The sequence below is a fragment of the Lissotriton vulgaris genome, chromosome 1_1, assembly GCF_964263255.1.
Source record: "Lissotriton vulgaris chromosome 1_1, aLisVul1.2, whole genome shotgun sequence".
NCBI lineage: Eukaryota > Metazoa > Chordata > Amphibia > Caudata > Salamandridae > Lissotriton > Lissotriton vulgaris.
The window spans coordinates 727,279,332-727,298,515 of record NC_141685.1 but is presented as its reverse complement, the minus strand read 5'-3'; the positions used below and the strand labels follow the sequence as shown (position 1 = coordinate 727,298,515).

General features: G+C 43.7%; 1 protein-coding gene across 3 annotated transcripts in view; it reads right to left on the bottom strand.

Annotated features, from left to right (window-relative positions):
• The window catches only part of LOC147747719 (coagulation factor XIII B chain-like), a 1,426,313-nt gene that overhangs the window by 1,229,248 nt on the left and 177,881 nt on the right, over positions 1–19,184 (bottom strand). For all 3 annotated transcript variants that reach the window (XM_086955242.1, XM_086955259.1, XM_086955250.1), the window contains one exon: positions 10,746–10,949. In XM_086955242.1, the coding sequence (XP_086811368.1) occupies positions 10,746–10,949 (204 nt within the window). The remainder of the gene's footprint in view (positions 1–10,745; positions 10,950–19,184) is intronic.

Below are 19,184 nucleotides of genomic sequence, written 5' to 3'. Positions count from 1 at the left end.
TGTAACATGGAAATACTGAAGATAAAAACAAATTCAGGAGATACTGTAGGGCACCAGTGCTTAATTTGAGCAGGTGCTTCCTGGTTCTCAGCACCGCACCTAATCCTCAGTACCGGTGCTTATAGCACCAATTAAGGACACACACCTTTGGAAGGCAGGTGATTTTCCACAGAATCACGGGATTGTGAGCCACGCCGAGACTCGAACCTGGTTCCCCATCTCCAAAATCAGCAGCTGTAGCCATTAGGCCAAGTCCTCTCCAGAATAATATGTGCCCGGGATCTAGTCAGGAGGCAGTTTGCCCCAGCACATTTCTCCTGTTAGCACTGCCTCCTGAGGAGATCCCCCACACTTTTTTATTTTCCAAATAAACCACTGGAGGGCACAGCAAGATGTAGCAGGGCTAGCAAAGGACTTAAAAGCACCAAGTACAGCAGCAAGTACACTAAGTACCAAGTACAGCAATGTAGGTGGGGAAGTCGCTGTTCTGGCTCAGGCTTCACTCTGGGTTGGCTCTGGCAAGAAGAGTTGGGCTGGCAGAGAACATTTTGAGTATTTAAAGTGGTTAAGGGCTAAGGAGGTTGTGTGGTTAAAGAACCTCGGGCACACAGACCACAGGCCTCTTTGGTGACCGCAAGTCCTGGCAGCTCTGGATGATCTCAAGGGGATTCAAGACGTTCAGTGATGTAAAATCAACAAATCAATGTCCTGTCAATGTCCGGTGGATCTTGGCACTAGTTGTAGCTAGCTGGATTGCTAGAGGCTTGGAGTAGCTGTGTTTGCATCAGCAGGAAGGATTTTGTCACTTACCTCCATGGCAAAAGAAGGAAAACACCGCCACCACCCAGAGGCTGCAGACCAGAACCACAAGTCTGCCCAGCAAGGAGCAAAGAGCATGGGGGACATTCCAAGATTTTCTTCCAGTCACCAACAGCTATGGTAACTGTGAAGTCTTCAGGAGCCTTCCAAAGTGACCTCTGCATGCCATGAAACGTGTTTAGCATCATTGACTCCATCTCTGGGCGTCGGAGAGAGGGAGGGGGCATGAAAAGAGAGATGTTCTCTTTCAGGTATCTCTTTGTCTGAGGGGAGCCCCAGCAATCACCCTCCATCTGACACAGACACTGACTCAACCGGTCGCCGTCCTGTCACACACCTCTAACTCACCAGGCTTCCCATGTAAGCTGAATGCATTGACGGCGGAACAAAGGCAGTACAGTGAGTGTGGTTAATCATGGGGTGAAGTAGACAACCACAAAAAGGGCCACTGTACTCAGAGCACTCCATGAGCATTCCGTAGGGCTCAGCCCCCTCTTCTCTCTCACGCTTTAGCCCTGACTCACTTTCATTCAAGAAGCATACAGGGCCATGCGGCTGTGTTGAGCAGCAACTGCACTGTGGATGGAAATGAGCACTGCGGCCTAGAGGAGCAGCACCTCTTGGTCTCACCACTAATCATCTAGAACATTACTTTAACCGTAGAAAATTGCTGAGCTTTTTTTTAATCATATTCTACATTCAGAATGATTAACTCATTCTTCCGATGGGAAGAACCTCTGCAAATGGCACATGGTAAATTGCAATACAGTATTGGGCAGAGGGCCTGGTCTCTGACTACACATTGTGCCCAACTCTGAGAGACCATCCATCCTGCCCCCGACTACGCACAACCTTTCTTTGTGTGTGTAGAAGCGATTGAATGAATACTTTGAGTTTGATTTTTTTTGGTATGTTTTTCAAACTTTTTGTTTTTTGCTTTGTATTTTTTATAGTTGAAAATTATTTGAAACTATTGTAACCTTATTTATTTATTTTCTTTTGTGTGTTCCATAGGTGTGTTTGTGTTCTGTGTGCAGATGGTCTTCCATGCACTTGAAAGTATTCTTGTATTAGTTTCCCCAGAGGCCACTACTTTGAGGCTGTGCCTGAAGTACTTTTGAGAATGTTACATCTTCTCATCAGTTTCCTCCTATTGTAGACAGAGCACTTCCAATCGAGCAACCTGTTGTCTTCTAGCCGCTCAACTGTTTTGAATTTCAGCACAAGTTACAGTTTTGGGATGAACAGCCTTAGGGTGCTTCCATGTACCACTGGTTACTAAGGGAAATTGTCAAGCTTTTCCTCTATGGAGCACATAGTTGCACAAAGTGCACAAAACCTCCTGCGCACTTTAATTTTTTGGCCAGCTGAAAGTTAAAAAAACTGGATTAGTACTGATTTTTTCTCAGGCCTCGGGTAATGCCATGCTGCAGAAGTTGGCGAAATGACAATAATGTCATCACCTTCTGATGCTGTACCTTTGATAGGCCTGGCAAATGTTATGCTAGTTGTCTCCTGGTGTCCAGTTTTGTGGGAGGCCACGAGGGACTTTGATTGCAGTTACCTCTAACAGCCTCTCTAAAACACCAATATGGTAATGATGGTAAGAAAAACCATTTGAGAAGGCTTCTAAAGGCTATGGGCTTATTCTTTGAGTAAATCAAATGGCTGCTTTAATTTTTTTTTATTTTTGTGTTGCTTAAGTACCATGGTACTCACGTGGGTATCATAGCACCAATGACAGAGTGCAACGTCACCTCACGCAAGACCTTTACTCCCCCCCCATTTACTCATCCCATGGGAGTACCGCAGAACCCAGACTTTTTTTTTTATGTGTTTTTTACTATGAAGATATCATTTTATTTAAGTTTGATCCAAGGAGTTTCCTCACAGGCACAAATAACTACAATCTCTGCTCGATTTTAGTAAGATGTCTTTGTTTCTAGGTGGTGCGGTACCATGGTACCCAGAAATTATTACTGCAGTACCTATGTCTTTTAGTAAAGCTTTGGTGCTGATCACTCTGTTCTTAAACCTTAAAGTAGTTTCTTCCTCTTTGAGATCCTTTTAGAACTGTTGCTCACTGAGTGCAGACCTTTCTGATTCTAAGCCTTATTTAATTGTGTATTTCCTTCTTTTGGGGCAACATCATTAAAAATATGGCATCTGGAGGAGATAATAAACGACTCCAGACCCCTCAGGATGTCGAGGACGAGGAAGACATTAGAAAGACTCTTGAATCCGTAGATTGGGAGTTCCTCCAGATAACTGCCAGAAAAATGTCAGTACCAAGATCATCACTTATATAATATGCAATAGTTGTGGAGCAAAAAATAAAATATAGCTTCATAAATAACGGAATGTATAATCAATGAAATGTATGGACCACAAAATAGTCTCTTGTAGCGAAGCATCACCGACAGGAAGATGTAGGTGCACCAATGTTTGCTGCCCCTGAAGTGCCTGAAGACATTTTAACACCAGGGCCCATCTTATAGAAAAGGTACGCTGCCCCCATTTCTGCCACGGTGCATCAGTGAAATTTGGAGCACCTGTTTGAATCAGCCGCACCTTCTTTCTCTGCGCGGCAGGCAAAGTGAGTGTCTGCATCCATTTGCAGGGGATGTCTGAGGGGGTTTGTCAATGGGACCCCTTTTTACCCCTCTAGAGGTCTGCCCACAGACATATTAGAGGTCCACACCTGACCCATATTTGCCAATTTCAGCTTTGTGGAAGAGGTCAGGTCCTGCAGCCAACCCTTCTTATGCAGATAGCCCCTACTGCACATGGTCTTCGGCCATGTGCTTTGTGTGTCGGCTATTGCACTTGAACTCCAGGCCCTTCACCCAACCTCATCGCAGGGGGTAAATGCCCACTGCACACACCCATCCAGGTCCTTTGACCAAGCCCCCCGCTGCAGCCGTCTAAACTCAGATTGAGCAGGGAGTTGTCCTCAGGGCCGGGCCTTTGGCAAGGTCATGAACCCAAACCCACTGCAGGCTGCAAACCCTACCAAAAGTCCTAACCCGCAGTTACTAGTGTATATGTGGGGTATCAGATACCTTGCTGATGTTTTGATTTTAGTCTTTCAGTGTGCTGCACTCTTCCAGTGCCAGTTGCTTTTGCAGTGTAATACTTGAGTGTTCTTATCTTCTACAATTAGCAAAGACTGGAAGTTCTCTCGGTCCTCGGTCCTCGTCGTCCAACATTGCCTCCAGCCTCCAGACCAACAAAGTACTTTCATCAAGGTAACATGAGGAATGAACGCTGAGGAGTGACTATTACTACCACATGGAGGCGGAATGCTGGGGAATGTGCGCTGGAGTGTCGCTATTGGTATTGCTTCCACACGGGGGTGATCCTCTATAAGTGAGTCCCTTTAACTTTAACTCTTTCTTGTTTGATACCACCCTTGGAGCCGTGTGGCTTTAAGCTCCTGCCCACCATCTCTTACCCACGCATTGGACACTGCCCACAAGAACAACGAGGTTTAATAGTGCCAACCATCCCTAGCACAATGGCATTCAGAGAAGACAGGAACATCATAAAAAAAGTGAAACCAGAACCTTTGATTTCCGACTCACCCATCAAAAGCAAAGCAGATATGACGACTACAATGGAGATGATCTTGAAGAAACTGTCAGACCTTACGGATATCTCCAAATCAACCAAAGCTAACACAGACTCCATGCAACTTGAAATGACCGCAATTAGGGCCGACATGAGCGCTTTAACCTCAGGCCTGGGAGCCGCAGAACAACGGATTAGCGATGTGGAGGATCTATCGCGACAATCAGCGTCCAGGATCCAGCGCCTGGAAGACACCACCGACACCCTCAGACGCCATAATGCGGAGTTGGAGGACCGCAACAGACGGGGGAACGTTAGAATTTTCGGCATACCAGACAACGCGGAAAATGATGCTGACTCTTGCGTGGCCTTTCTAGAATCATGGATCCCCATGATTACCAAGACTGAGTTCCCAAATGGCCTCGAACTGGACAGGGCGCATAGGATCCCTACCTTCACGAGCAGGAATGCTAAAGGCCCCAGGCCAATGATTTGCAAACCGCTCAGATATCAACACGCTGACCTGATTCTCCAATATGCGAGGAAAAATCACTCCATTACATGGGAAGGCCACAGGATCATCTTCACGCAGGACTTCTCCAAAGACACAGTGGATGTACGCAAGGGCTTCCTGGACCTCCGCCCTAAACTTAGATCCAAGAACATCCCCTTCTCTTTCGCAGGACCAGCCAAGTTCAGAATCACAATAAATGGCCGTCCAAGATTCTTCACGGACCCGAAAGACCTGGCGCATCTTCTCGAAGAATGCCCAACGCAAGAAATGGACCAATCAACCAGCCTCTCCAACAAAAGGAAGACCACGTGTCCGACTCAACAAGACGGGGCCAGTTAGTTCCATGTCACTCTTCATTCCTCCAGTGGTCCAGCATCGGTTGCCTCAACGGGATTCTCCTCCGTAGAACTTTACTCGGCTCTTGACACGGGTTCCTAAGCTCTGCCTGCCAGGCTCATCGATTCCACAGTACCGTGAGTTTGTAAGCGTGGCCTCCTCTGGCAAGCACAGTGACTTCATGTAGCATGTGACTATTTACGATGTTTGAATGCTTATGACTCACGCAAGTTGTTAAATTTAGACCAATGGGTACTCTTGTACATTTTGCTCATCTCAAGGTAGCGCCTCCACGCTGGATCTTGACATTCCACAAACTTAACACATGATGGGGGTAGCGCATCCCAACGGGTATACCATGGTCGTGTCTATTAGATACTTTCATAATCTCAAAATTGCTCTTTACCTATTTGCTTCATATAAGGTCAAACTTTTTATGGCCTGTTATTCGTATTTTGCTAAAAATCTGTTCTATGCCGCTTTCTTGTTGGTTATACTAACCGTCTACATTCATCTGGGATTGATAATATGCACTCAGTATTGTTATTGTTATTCCTGTTTTACGTAGCATGGTACTGTTGTCGTACTCCCTACGTACGTATTTGGGGGGATGGGGGGAGAGGGAGGGGTCATCTAGAGGAAGGGGAAAAAAGAGAGGATGTAGGAGCAGTCACTTGGCAGAGTCTCAGTAGGTTCCTTCTCATTTTGTATCACATTCTGTTTTTTATGCTAATGTTTATGTTTCACAGAGTTACCACACACAACTCACCACACCAAGTCCACTTTATCCCTTATTGTTTCCACAACCCAGGCTGCAGGCACGCATCACAACACTTGTACCTATACGTCTTGTCAATAAAGGTTGCATTGAAATTTATCCGATTTTGTCAGAATAAGGCGCCCGAACTTGCCACAACACCCCGTTTGTCGCACATCACACCGCCAGCTTCCCACCGAGCGATAAAACATTTCACCGATGGCTAACTCCAACTCAATTAAAGACGATCTTAAAGTAATATCACTAAATGTCAAAGGACTTAACCACCCGGTGAAAAGGCGGAAAGTGTTCGACTATCTAGCAAAAACAAAAGGAGACATAGTTCTTCTACCAGAAACCAAGCTTTCTGAGGAGGACTTGCGATTCCTTAACATACATTGGTCGTCCCACGTCCTGTCCTCTCCTGCGCTAAAAAAGAAAGGTGGTGTAATCACATTGTTGTCTAAGAATGCCAACCTGACACTGCTATCACACACTCACGATACAGATGGTAGGTTACTAGTGACTCACTTACGCAGAGAAGATGATCCCATTCACGTAGTGAATATATATGGCCCTAATTCCGATGATCCCACATTCTGGGACTCAGTCTCTCGATCCATCGAACATATCTCCCAAGATGAGCTACTAATAGTGGGGTGCGATTTAACCTACCCCTAGACCCCTTACTAGACAGACAATCCAAGTGCTCATTCCACCCCTCACGGTCACATGGGGCCCTTCTCCGTCTCTGTGAGCGCTACTGTCTCAAAGATTCTTGGCGACTACAGAACCCCGATGGGAGAGACTACACCTTCTACTCTGCCCCACATAACTCCTATTCACGTATTGATTTCATCCTATTATCCACCTCATTCGCGCACCTGATTGAAGAAACTGGTATTGCCCCCAAAGTGGTGTCCGATCATGCATGTATTCACACCAAACTTGCAGGCTCCCGCTCGATTCGCCCGCCTAGAAGATGGCGTTTTAATGACGAAATTCTTACCAACCCAGAGGACAAACTCAAGATAGCGGACGCCATCGAGGAATACTTACTCCTAAACGATACCGCTAATACCAAACCTAACACTCTATGGGACGCTCTTAAGGCCACAATCCGTGGAGTCATTATAAATATTAGAGCTAAAACCAATAAAACATTAAACAAAGACCTGGAACAATTGGAACGAGATATCAGACTCCTAGAAGACCAGCACAAGGCCAACCCTCAACATCGCAAACCCCTCGACCTTCTCACTAAAAAGAAGTATGAGTACAATGCCATAACTAGTAAAAGAGCGGGCGTTTGGATTAACCGTTTCAAAGCCCTAAAACTTTGCGAAGGAAATAAAGCAGGTAAACTGCTGGCTTCGTATCTCAAACATAAGCAAAAGCTGTCAACCATTTCATCAATAAAAGACGCCACAAATACTACCCACACCAATCAAACTAAAATCCTAGATACATTTAAATCCTTCTATGAAGAGCTTTACAAGAATGACAAATCGCAAGACATAGCAGCTTGCACCGACTATCTTGAGTCTCTCGACCTTCCTAAACTATCGGAAGCTGACAAAACACGATTAGGTTCCACCATCAGTAAAACAGAGATCGCAGAGGCCATCAAATCTTTAAAAAATAACAAAGCCCCCGGCCCAGATGGCTTCACTGCATCTTTTTATAAAGCCTTTGAAAACCAACTTACCCCCACGCTCCACACTGTTCTCAACTCTACAGCATCCAGTGGATGTATCTCACCTTCTATGAGCGAAGCTAACATAGTCGTGATCCCGAAAGAGGGAAAAGACCCGCTCCACACCAAAAACTACCGCCCCATCGCTTTGATAAATCTTGATTGCAAGATATGTGCCAAAATCCTAGCGAACCGACTAAACGCTGTTCTTCCCAAATTAATAAGCCTGTCGCAAGTTGGTTTTCTGAAACACAGGATGTCAAATGACAACACCAGACTTCTGTGCCATATATTAGAGAAAGCTAACAACTCCCAATCCCTGATGGTTGCGATCACCCTGGACGCTGAAAAGGCCTTCGATAAGGTATCATGGTCTTTTCTTAAATACTGTATGCGTTCATTCAATCTCAGACAATCGTTCATCACAATGGTGATGGCCCTGTACGCCTCCCCTTCGGCTCGGATAGCAATTAATGGCACCCTCTGTGACCCATTTTGCCTCTACCAAGGCACCAGACAGGGCTGCCCACTTTCACCAGCACTCTTCCTTTTGGCCCTTGAACCCCTTCTAACTGACATCAAAAAGAACGAAGATATTCAGGGAGTCTCCTTTGGAGATACTCAGATAAAATTAGCAGCATATGCTGACGATATATTGATTGCGACAGAAAACCCAGCCAAATCAATCGAGGGTCTCATGACCTCAATCAGCAAGTACTCGTACCTATCGGGATACAAGCTAAACAAAGACAAGTCCGAGGTTAAACCACTAAACATCTTCACCACCAAAGAAGTTCTTGGTACCTCAGGTCTAGCTTGGCAAACAGGAGTCATAAAATATTTAGGAATAGAGTTTACCGACAAATTAATGAGCACCATCACACACAACGAAACGTTGACATTGACAAAAGTTAAAAGAATCCTTGACGGCTGGTCCCCACGATTTATTACTTGGTGGGGAAAGATTGAAGCTATAAAAATGATGATATCACCGCTAATCAACTACCTGAGCACTATGCTGCCCCTCCCCTTCTCCAAAGAATTCATCTCCAAACCTGATAAATTAATTTCCTCTTTCCTTTGGCAAGGGAAAAAAGCCAGAATTAGCATGAAAAAACTAAGGCTGGATAAATCCCTTGGAGGCGTCAATCTAGCTGACTTTAAGCTCTATCAAACCGCATTCTTAGCCAGACAAGGGGCTTTTTGGCTCACTCCACACTCAGACTACACCCCGGTGTGGCTGTCGGTGGAAAAATCCATTCTGCGTGGCCTTCCCCCTTCCACCCTCCTCACTACCAAACCACAACCCACTGTATCTTCAGGTACCATCCTCAGAAACACAAAGACTGCCCTCCTTCATGTTAGCAAATTTTTACCGCACCAATTTTGTAAATCACGATGGGAATCGCTGTGGAACAATACCAGACTGCTATACAAAGGGAAACCAATGAATAATCCTACTTGGATAGAGAAGGGTATACACTTCCCTCATCAGTTGTTTGATGGTCCGTTGCCACTCACTTTCAACAACCTACAAAACAAGTTTCAACTCCAGAACATAGACTTCTATTACTTCTTACACATCAAAGTGGCCCTCTCCAAAACAGATTTATCCAACATCACCCCCTCCCTTCCTGGCTACCTTCACACAATTAATAGACAGGGTCATCAGGTGTCCAGAATATACAAACTGATCCGCCCACAGACCACCAAGCTGACAATATCCACACAGTCCTTCTGGGATTCATACTCTTCCACACCAACTTCAGAAGCAGAGTGGGCCAGAATATGGGAATCTACCTCACGACACAAAATCAGCCCTACACTATCCCAATCTAAATTCTGGCTTCTCCACAAAGCTTTTTAGACTCCTAGGAGACTCTTCCTGCACAACATCAAAGAAGATGACTCCTGCTGGAACTGCATGGCAGAGGGTGGGGACCTTGAACATCTAATATTCAAATGCCCCTGTGTATCCGACTACTGGGATAGAATCTTCGAATTCATTACCAAAGTGTTGCATGTTTCGCTCCCGAGGGAATTTGCAACCTTAGTCATGGGTTTTACCAAAGCGGTTAACCTCAATGAAAATGATAAAGCCCTACTTGACTTACTCTTGACAGCAGCGGTCAAAATCATACTGAATAACTGGAAGGACACTGGCAAAGCTTCTTTCCCCCACTGGCTCAACTGGGTTTCGAACCTCAGAGGAGCCGACAATATTGCGCTGGCCGCTACACCTTGGCGCCCCCCCCTATAGGAACCTATGGTCCTCGCTTGACGCTCACTTCGACCTATTTAAACCACCATGATTACCTGGTGCACATATGCACCATGCACATATGCACCCTGCCCATAGTTCGGATTGCCTACTTGGCCAAGCAACTGACCTCATTGACTTATATGGTTATCTTGCTCCACCTATGACTGTAACCTTGAAAATGTACTGATGCAATGCCTGTGTTTTCTTTCTTTTTTCCTTACTATTTGCTTAAATTGTTTATTGATTTATCTTATCTTAATTTAATTTACCCCTCCTTTGTTCCCGTTATACTTGCATACTTGCTCTTGTTGATACCGGAACCATGCATGATATATGCTCATGTCTGTAATGCTTGCTCATCTCTCTCAATAACATTTTTTGTGAAATAAAAAAAAAAAGAAAATGCAAAAAAAAAAAAAAAAGAAAGTGGAGAACATGTGCAGTGCCCTTATACAGCCAATGTTTAACTTGTGAGCCATGCCAATGCTGCCATATCATTAAAAGAAGGCTAGTCTGTCAACCTTCTACCTACACTTGCAAAACATTAAAAAAAAGCCTTATATGGGGTCTGGCTTTGAATTTTTATTGTAAAAAAACTGAATAACAACAACATCAATAATGATACGAACAATAACAATACTGTTGTTATTATTATTATTATTATTATTAATAATAATACTATTAATAACAACAATAATCATAATGATAATAGTAGTAGTAATAATAATAATAATAATAATAATCGTCATTAGCCCTGAGTTGGCCCTTTAGAGTTTATTACATTACTCACGGCGGCATCTTGGTGCAGGGGTCCATCCTTCGTCAGTACATGTGATTCTACGAGATCCATATCCCGATTCAGTTGCATAGCCTATATCGCACTCATAATCTATTTCTCTTCCTTTTGTCATCGGAAAATAGTGATTCTGATAGTACCTATAACTCCAGGAGCTTAGTCTTCCGTTTTCTATTTCTGGATAATCACAAGCTTTTCCTAGGAAAAAAACAAATAATTTAAGCCTGGCTCCTGATATTCAAATATAACTTCATCATTAATGCTTCCACCTTGGAATGTTTACGAGCAGTGTGCAAGAGAATTCATAACCATGTTACTCTTCTCTTCGATTTTAACAATTTTACTGAAGAAGTATTTTTAACCAAAACTCAATGTTCTGATTGAGCCACTGGCAGCATTTCACCAAATTGTACTCTCAGCTGAGTTGATATCATGCATTGTTTAACTACCTACATCACAGGAACTCACAAATGACTTTTGACCCATCGAAGCCAATCCAGAGGTGAACGGGAAATCCCACATCAAGTATGAAGTTAATGGGAATTCATTCAAAATCTCACTGAAGAAGACACCATTTCTAAAATATTTATGTAACTGTTGCCTTATTTTCAGAATAAGTGCCCCAACCTACAGCGCAAATAAGAACATGCATCCCAAATGGATGCAATGTGTAAGATGGCAAAAAATGACCACCACTGGAAACATACTTAGGATCAACTTGACAGCATTCTGCCATGCCAAATCTAAACTTCCATTGCAATGAGGAGCTCAGTTAGACATTATATACAAGTTGTCTGAGCCATATGACGTATAATTTCCAGAGTAAACCATATATCAAAGGTTCATACTTAAATGCAATGTATGCCACAGTACAGTTCAAACATTGTTGTCACCTCTGTCTAGGAGTTCCATAGCTCCTTTGAAGAAATCGTTCACCTTCTCCAGCTTCCATAAAAGACGTGACCTACTTCTCTTGTGATGTGTTTATTTTCTTTTTGCTTTGAGTTGTGTGCGTAACGCAAAACTATTGCATCAGTACTGTCATATATTATTCACAATCCTGGAAGCATGACTGTTCTTCCATTTAAAAGTATTTCAGGAATCAAAAGTGTGAGCCTGCAGTGGTGCATGCTTATTTCATGGCACCTTGAAATCATTTTTTTCCATTAGCACTGCACCCTCCTTTCCTCTCACCACTGCCCTTTACTGTTCTGCATTGTATAGTACAGGTTTGCTCGCACAAAACTATGCTTCTTTTCTCATAACATATATAAATAAATATACACCCCCTTAGAGTAGAGATGTTTCCTTGCTCAGTACTGAGAGAAGTTGACAAACTGACAGTGACAGAATATACAATCCCACAGAACATTACTACTCACGTAAACATTGTGGGCCCGATTCACAGAACTAACTTAAGACAAAATCCTAAACTTACTACCAAAAGGGTATTCACAGAAGGCACTTAGTCATTTCGGTATTCAGAGAAGTTAGCAGTCCTAACTTTAGCAGAATTGTCCTCACTCTGCAATTTCCAATTAGATCTGATCTTTCTCTGCAGTGTTGTTTTAGACCGGCTTATTTCCTTCTTGCTTTGCTACAGTGGGAACCAATCTAACCACTTAGCTCCATAATGGTGCTGCCCGTTCACACCCACTGATTTTGGATAGTGTCACAACATTGCAATTCCCTCCCTTCCCTATTCCACTCTATGTCTAATTGCAACCCCCAGTAGGTCATAGCAGAAAACATTTTAACTGGTGTGCAGGAAAGTTCCCCTTTTTGACATGGTCACCCTCACTTTTTACCTGGTATTCAATGAAACTTTGACCGAAGTGCACTGGGTTTCTGCTTTTCAAGTCCAGGGTGCCAGATCGCATTCCCTAAACTGTTCAATTGTTACACCAATTGACAATACCTTTCACACTCCCTGTAAGCCCCTAGGAAATTATACCCCAGGTACCTAGGGCATGGGGCACTAGAGAGGGTCCCTAAGGGCTACAGCATTTGTTTTGCCACCCTAACAGACCCCTCATGGAACACCAGTGGACTGCCATTGCAAGCTGAGTGCCTTGGTGTAACACTTAAGTGTTCTTATAGTTGGGAAGTGGATTATTAGTAGGGGCAAATGTATATCTGCCACTGGCAATTAGGCCACTAACACAGTATAGGGCTCAGTATAGGTCTTAGAAAAGTATTCCCATGCTCAACCCTTGGTAGCTTGGCTGCGAGCAGGCAGGCTTAACTTCAAAGACTGGTATGTTAAGCATTTAAAAACACAAATTCAGTCAATAATTAAGACACAATGCACAATAAAAGCCAACACCAATTTATAAAAATGGAAATATTTGTATCTTTAAAATGACACCAAAACAAGAAAAATCCAATGTAGGTAAAACGGAGATATACATTTTTAAAGATTTAGCACTAAATAGCACATAGAAACATAAATGTAAATATCCATAGCGCCTTATTAGGACATCTGGTCATGATAGACAGGATCAAAGTCAAAGTTTCAAGCCAACCTCAATGGAGCCCTGGGCGACGACCCCTCGCTGTAGGTCTTGGTCAAAGTTTTTGACTTAGAAACTTTTCTGAAGCTTTTCTTTCTGGGGTCTGTCGAAGCTCTCAGCCATTTAGGATTTGGTGAGGGTTTGCCGGATTGCCATGCGACGAGCTCCTGGTCAAACTTATGGAAGTCAGCCTCTGGAGCGTTCCAGCGGGACGAACCACGGATTCAGACCGGCTCGTGGTTGAAGGCAGGTGGCTTGGCTCTCGCAGTTGCTCCCTGTCACCTTTTCTTCATTCGGTCTTAGAAACTTTTACTGAGTTTTTTCTTGCAGGGTCCCTCGATGATCTTCACCGGGCCGGATTCGGTGAGGGTTCGCCGGCATCGGATTTCGCCTACTCCTGGTCAAACTCCGGAAGTCAGACCTACAGAGCTTTTCAGCAGGATGAACCTGGGCGGCAGGCTACCTCACGGTTGAAGGCAGGAGGCTTGCCAGACCAGGCTGAGTCGGTCCACTTATAGAGCTTTTTCCCAAAGTTGCTCCAAATTTCTCCAAACGTCTGGAACTTCTTTAAGTTCCCCAAAGGGTCTCAATGTGTCTCAAACTCACTCCAATGGTCTGGAAGCTCCAAGATGGTCCTTGAAAGTTGAGGACTTCAGTTCCCACAATCTACACAGACAAAAACCTTACAAAACCCCTTGTAGCTCTCCAGGTTGAGGATTCTTGGTGGTGATGTTCCAGGTGAGCTCTGTGGACCTGTAGCTTGCAGGGAGTCCACGTTTTAGTCCTTTTACAGCAAGGTAGTCCACAGGGCTGTAGTTCTTGGTGGGGCAGAAGGCACAATCTTCAGAGTGCAGTCTTAAGTGATTATACATAATTTTCTCAGTATGGCCCAGATTGCTCTCTGAAGATTCAAGCAGCAGATCTGAGAGGCTCTGCCCCTCTCAGATACTTATTTCAACTTCTCAGGGACAAGCAGGGGAGCACTCCTGTCCAATGGGGGGCATGGTACTGCTCAAAGGTATGACCACATCCTGCAAAGTGTGGCACTATTTTGTCCCAGAGGGCACCAATTCTTCAAATTCATCGTGGCTGAGTGTCCAGCAGGGAGAGAAGAGCTGGCTAAACAAACACTTAGGATGGCTCATCTCTATATTCTCTCCACCTTGCATCTGCTCCTTCTGTCCTTAAGCCTAGCATCTGACTGGGTTCAAAAGAGTTGAGTTGTAAATGACACTGGTGTCTTTCCCTTCCTTTGAAGTCCATTGTTTACAACCTCTCCCCCTGCTCTAGCATTCCTGTGTAACAGAATACTGCCCTTTCAGCACAGCTGGGCTCTTTATCAACCCTTCAAAGGAGCGTGGCTAATCCACTTAACTGTGATCAATCAGGACAGACCACTGGAAGACTGAATTTGGGCTTACAGACAAGAAAGTCTTATAACTTCTTGTCTGTACATTTTAGGAGAAATTCAACAATATCATAATGTACGATTTATCAATAACGTTCTGGGAAGTCTTTGAATGCTATTGTTATTTATTCTCCTAGCAGGATTTATTAGTTAATAACTTCTGCCCATGTTAACCTATGTGGCAGGGGATTAGCAATGGGAAAAAAAGACTTGGACCATTTTTCTGCACCAGGGCCTATAAAAACATATTTTATAAAAACTCTGTCTATATTTAGGGTAGTCACCCTAAAGGTAAATAGTCCATTGGCTACCACATGTCACTCCCCTTAAGGCCCGAAAATGGAGTGTTATGGGGCACCACTGATGCCAGGAATTTAGATTTCGATGAATCAGGAAGAAGAGAACAAGAGCCACAAGAAAAAGTGAGCACTGAAGACTGCTGTGGACTTTTGGGGCCAAATCCTGCCTGCTGCACTAAGGGCCTGACTTAGATCTCGGCAGATGAGTAACTTCATCGCAATGGTGACAGATATCCATCTCACCAAAATATAAATCCTATTATAATCAATGCGATTTATATTTCGCCGGTCGGGCTATCCATCACTTTTGTGATGAAGTAACCAGTCCACCGAAATATAAATCAGGCACTAAGGGCTAGATGTAGGTAATTCCCATTTACAGACTCTTAAATACCGAATTTTACCGAATCGGTATTTAAGAGTCTGTAAATGGGAAGGGGGCAGATGTAGGTAATTCCGAATTTAGGAATACCGAATCTGTAAGATTCGGTATTTACCGATTCGGTAAATACCAAATCGGTATTGCCCATTGATTCCTATGGGCCTTGAAGCCCATAGGAATCAACGGGAAATACCGATTTGGTATTTACCGAATCGGTAAATACCGAATCCTGCAAGGGTGCAGGGGGTGTCACTTTGACACCCTCTAGCACCCAAGTACTGGTTTGTGTGACATGTGGCACACATACATGCCGTAAGGGCATGTCTGTGTGTCACATGGCACAGGTGTGCATGCACAGATGTTCATGCACACCTGAATTCGGTATTTTACCACACAATAGGATTGTGTGGTAAAATACCGACTCTTAAGGGCCTGTGGCACTCTTAGGAGTGTCAGCTACATATGGATTTACCGATTCGGTAAATATACCGATTCGGTATTTTACCGAATCGGTATATTTACCGAATCCGTAAAATTACCGAATCTGTAAAATTACCGATTTGGAAGGCCCCCTACATCTGAAAAGCCTAATACCGGTCAGAAACGGCCGAAATCGGCCGTTTCCGACCGGTACTAGGGCTCCTACATCTGGCCTTAAGTCTCGAAAAATTGCAACCCAGTGACTCATCCTGCAGCTAAATTCTTGCAAAGAACTCTGATGGGCTGCCAGCACTTCACAAATTGCCAGCAAACCTCCCTTGGAGTAGATGACCAACTCCCCTGCAGTCTGCAGGCACCAAAATGCCTCTCTGGCCATCCTGAAGCAGCAGCCCCCCATGAAGAGCATCCTGTGCTCCTGAAGGTCAGCTCTTTGCCCCCACCAAGTGAGAGGACACCAGGACCAACCGGATCTGTACAGGAACAATACCCTGGATAGTGGACCCCTTGCAACAATCTAAGTCCAGTCAGGACTCCAATGATTCCGAGTCAAAGCAGTAATTGAGGGAAATCAGCACCACTGGGACCCACTTCCAGAGTGGCCTACCTGTCCTGTTATCCACCCTCAACTGGTGAGACCACACCACAAAGCTCTAGGATGCACAGAGCCCAGCCAACGTTTCTACTCTGTTCCTGAGAGCCCCAGCACGAGTACTAATAAACCGGCTGTGCTGCCTTATCCCCAAGACCATTGCAACCTATGTCCCTCTTTGGGAGCTCTCGGAGTTGTTCCCAAGTCCACCGCTACAGCCTGTTTCCAGGTGCCCAGCTTTCTTTATTGGCGTAGCACACACAGCTACAAACCCGACCAGCCCCTCTACACTCGGATGGCCCAGGGCAGGTAACGAGTAACTGATGGTGGATGCTAAAATGTGTAAATGAGGACCCCCTGGTAATTATGAACGTTCCTAGAACAGGGAAAATACAATTGTAAATAAGAGAAATCTCTAGTCAACATTCTGGTATATATAAAAGAAGACAGAACAATATAATATGACATAGACATTGATAACAATGAAAAACAATCTTACAATGAGATTGGTAAAAACATAAGAACTATGATAATATTTTCACACAGTGAAGTATGGAAAATCACAAAAACAGATACAATAACAAACTAGACATCAAATACGCAATAACGATACATAAGATTAAAAATAAAACAAGCCAAATGAAATAATGAGACGTAAACGGTGAAAACAATTAATTGATCAAATAGTACAATGTTGGTTCTTCAGAAAATTCGACGCGTGTTTCGGTGAACGTGGCGCCTTCATCAGGAAACCCACATTTGTAGAAAGAAACTTACATTTAGAGGTACATTGGGTAACAATATATCTCGAATGTGGAATGGTATAATCTGTGCCCTTCACATCATCTGTGAATGATAACCTCACATGCAAACGTGTATCTAAAGATGAAAATAATAGTGTTCAAAGTGAGAAATTGGTGAAATAAAATCTAGAAACTGGGAAGTCAGTATCTAGAATGGGCTCTACATAGGTTTAAATATAGTAAGGTAGATGAAGAATAATCCGTGCAAACCGGGTATTATTAATGAAAAAAGGAGGGAAAGTTAGGAAGTTATTAAATGTTAACGACCATCGATCGGAGCCTTTACAGGCCGACTGGAAATTGCCCCAAAGTGTAGACTTCCTTCTCTCCACCATCTGAAACCGTTAGTAACTTTTACACATGTAGGTGAAGGTCTTCACCATGAGAAACCAATCTCCCTATGGTAAAGTAATGGGAAAACATAGTTTTTTTAAGGATCTTAGGAAATTTCGATTTTTTTAATATATTTACTTTTAATAGTAAGAATAATTTTACTATAAATAAAATGTTTCAGCATTAATAACTTATCTTTCAAATATTATTTTGATTATATTGAACATAAAAATTCTCATGTTTAAATAAAAGTAAAGTAAAATACTTTTATTTAATATGCTTTTCATTTAATATTATTTTATGTGATGTACAGAATTATTTGAAAATAATGTAATTTAAATAAATACTGATGTCATATTGATTTTACAAATGAATAAGTTTAATAAAATGGTAAAACTTAATAATAATTATGTTTTATTTATAAACTTTTTAAAATTCAATATAATGTATGTTAGAACCTGGGGTAGCCTGGCCTAGGGCAAGACATACATTTCAGAGGCACAGTGTTAAGGTTGCAGACCACCCAACAGTAAAACCACGCAATAACACACAAAAAGATAACACTACACCAAAATGTGGAAAAATAAGTACTGCTTTATAAAAATAATATTCTCTTTGTTCTCAAAATATACAGCTTAGGACAGTTCAGGTTACTTTAGAATCAGCAATTATACTTTTTAAATTACTAAGCAAATTATCAATTAGCTTCTTCAGTACATTACATTTAGTTGTCTTCAAATCAGTATTCCACTTCCAGAGATGTTAACCTATTTCAATAATACATTACATTTGTCAATAAATCAATAATAACTCTTCAGATTTGCTATCTTAAATCAACGACCAACATCAATTGTGCATTTCTTCAGACTCCAGAATCCACTTTAAATGGTTACTATACGGTGCACAATACTGGTCTCCCACAGCACCAACCTCTCACCCTCCTAACAACTAAGCAGTCACTGTGAGGGTTCAAATCCACAAGAATTCCATATGGGCAATAGCAATCTCTAAGGAACTGTTATTCTTTTTCCACTCAGCAGGCCCCACCTCCTCTACACAACTGAGGGCAATGAACAGAGTTAAAACTACCCCCACGTTCTATACAACTGAGGGCAATGAGCAGAGTCAAAACTACCCCCACGGTCTCCTTACTGTAGCGTGGAGACGGTGTTTTCCCAGTCTCCACGCGTCGCTGCTGTTCTGGGGCTCCTCAACAGTCCGAAGTGCTGATTTCTCGACTCCACGCCCAGCGCGCTGCTGACTCGGCGCTGGCGTGGGGAAACGTTAATTCCTAATCAATTCCCGGTCCAGGGACGTCTCCGCTGTTGGCGCCCAGCCCCCGTTCACACCCCCGGGGTTTCCTCAGACGAGGCTGGGCTGCGCAGGCAAGCGCTGGTGTCACTCACGCCTTCTCCGCCGACTCCGCCTCACCAAGCCCGGCGGCTACACTGGGCATGCACGGAGAGAGAGTGTCTCTCTGCCGGAGATCGCGCTGTTCAGGGGACGCCTCTCCTCGTCTCCGCCCACCCGGAAACAGTCCGGGGACTCCGCCGATCCGCTCCTCACCTCAGGATCTTCAGGCTTTACACCGTCGCGGCGCCGCTCACCTCGCGCCGGTAATGGGGCAGAACGGCCTCTCAACTCGCCGCCTCTGCTCCCTCAGCA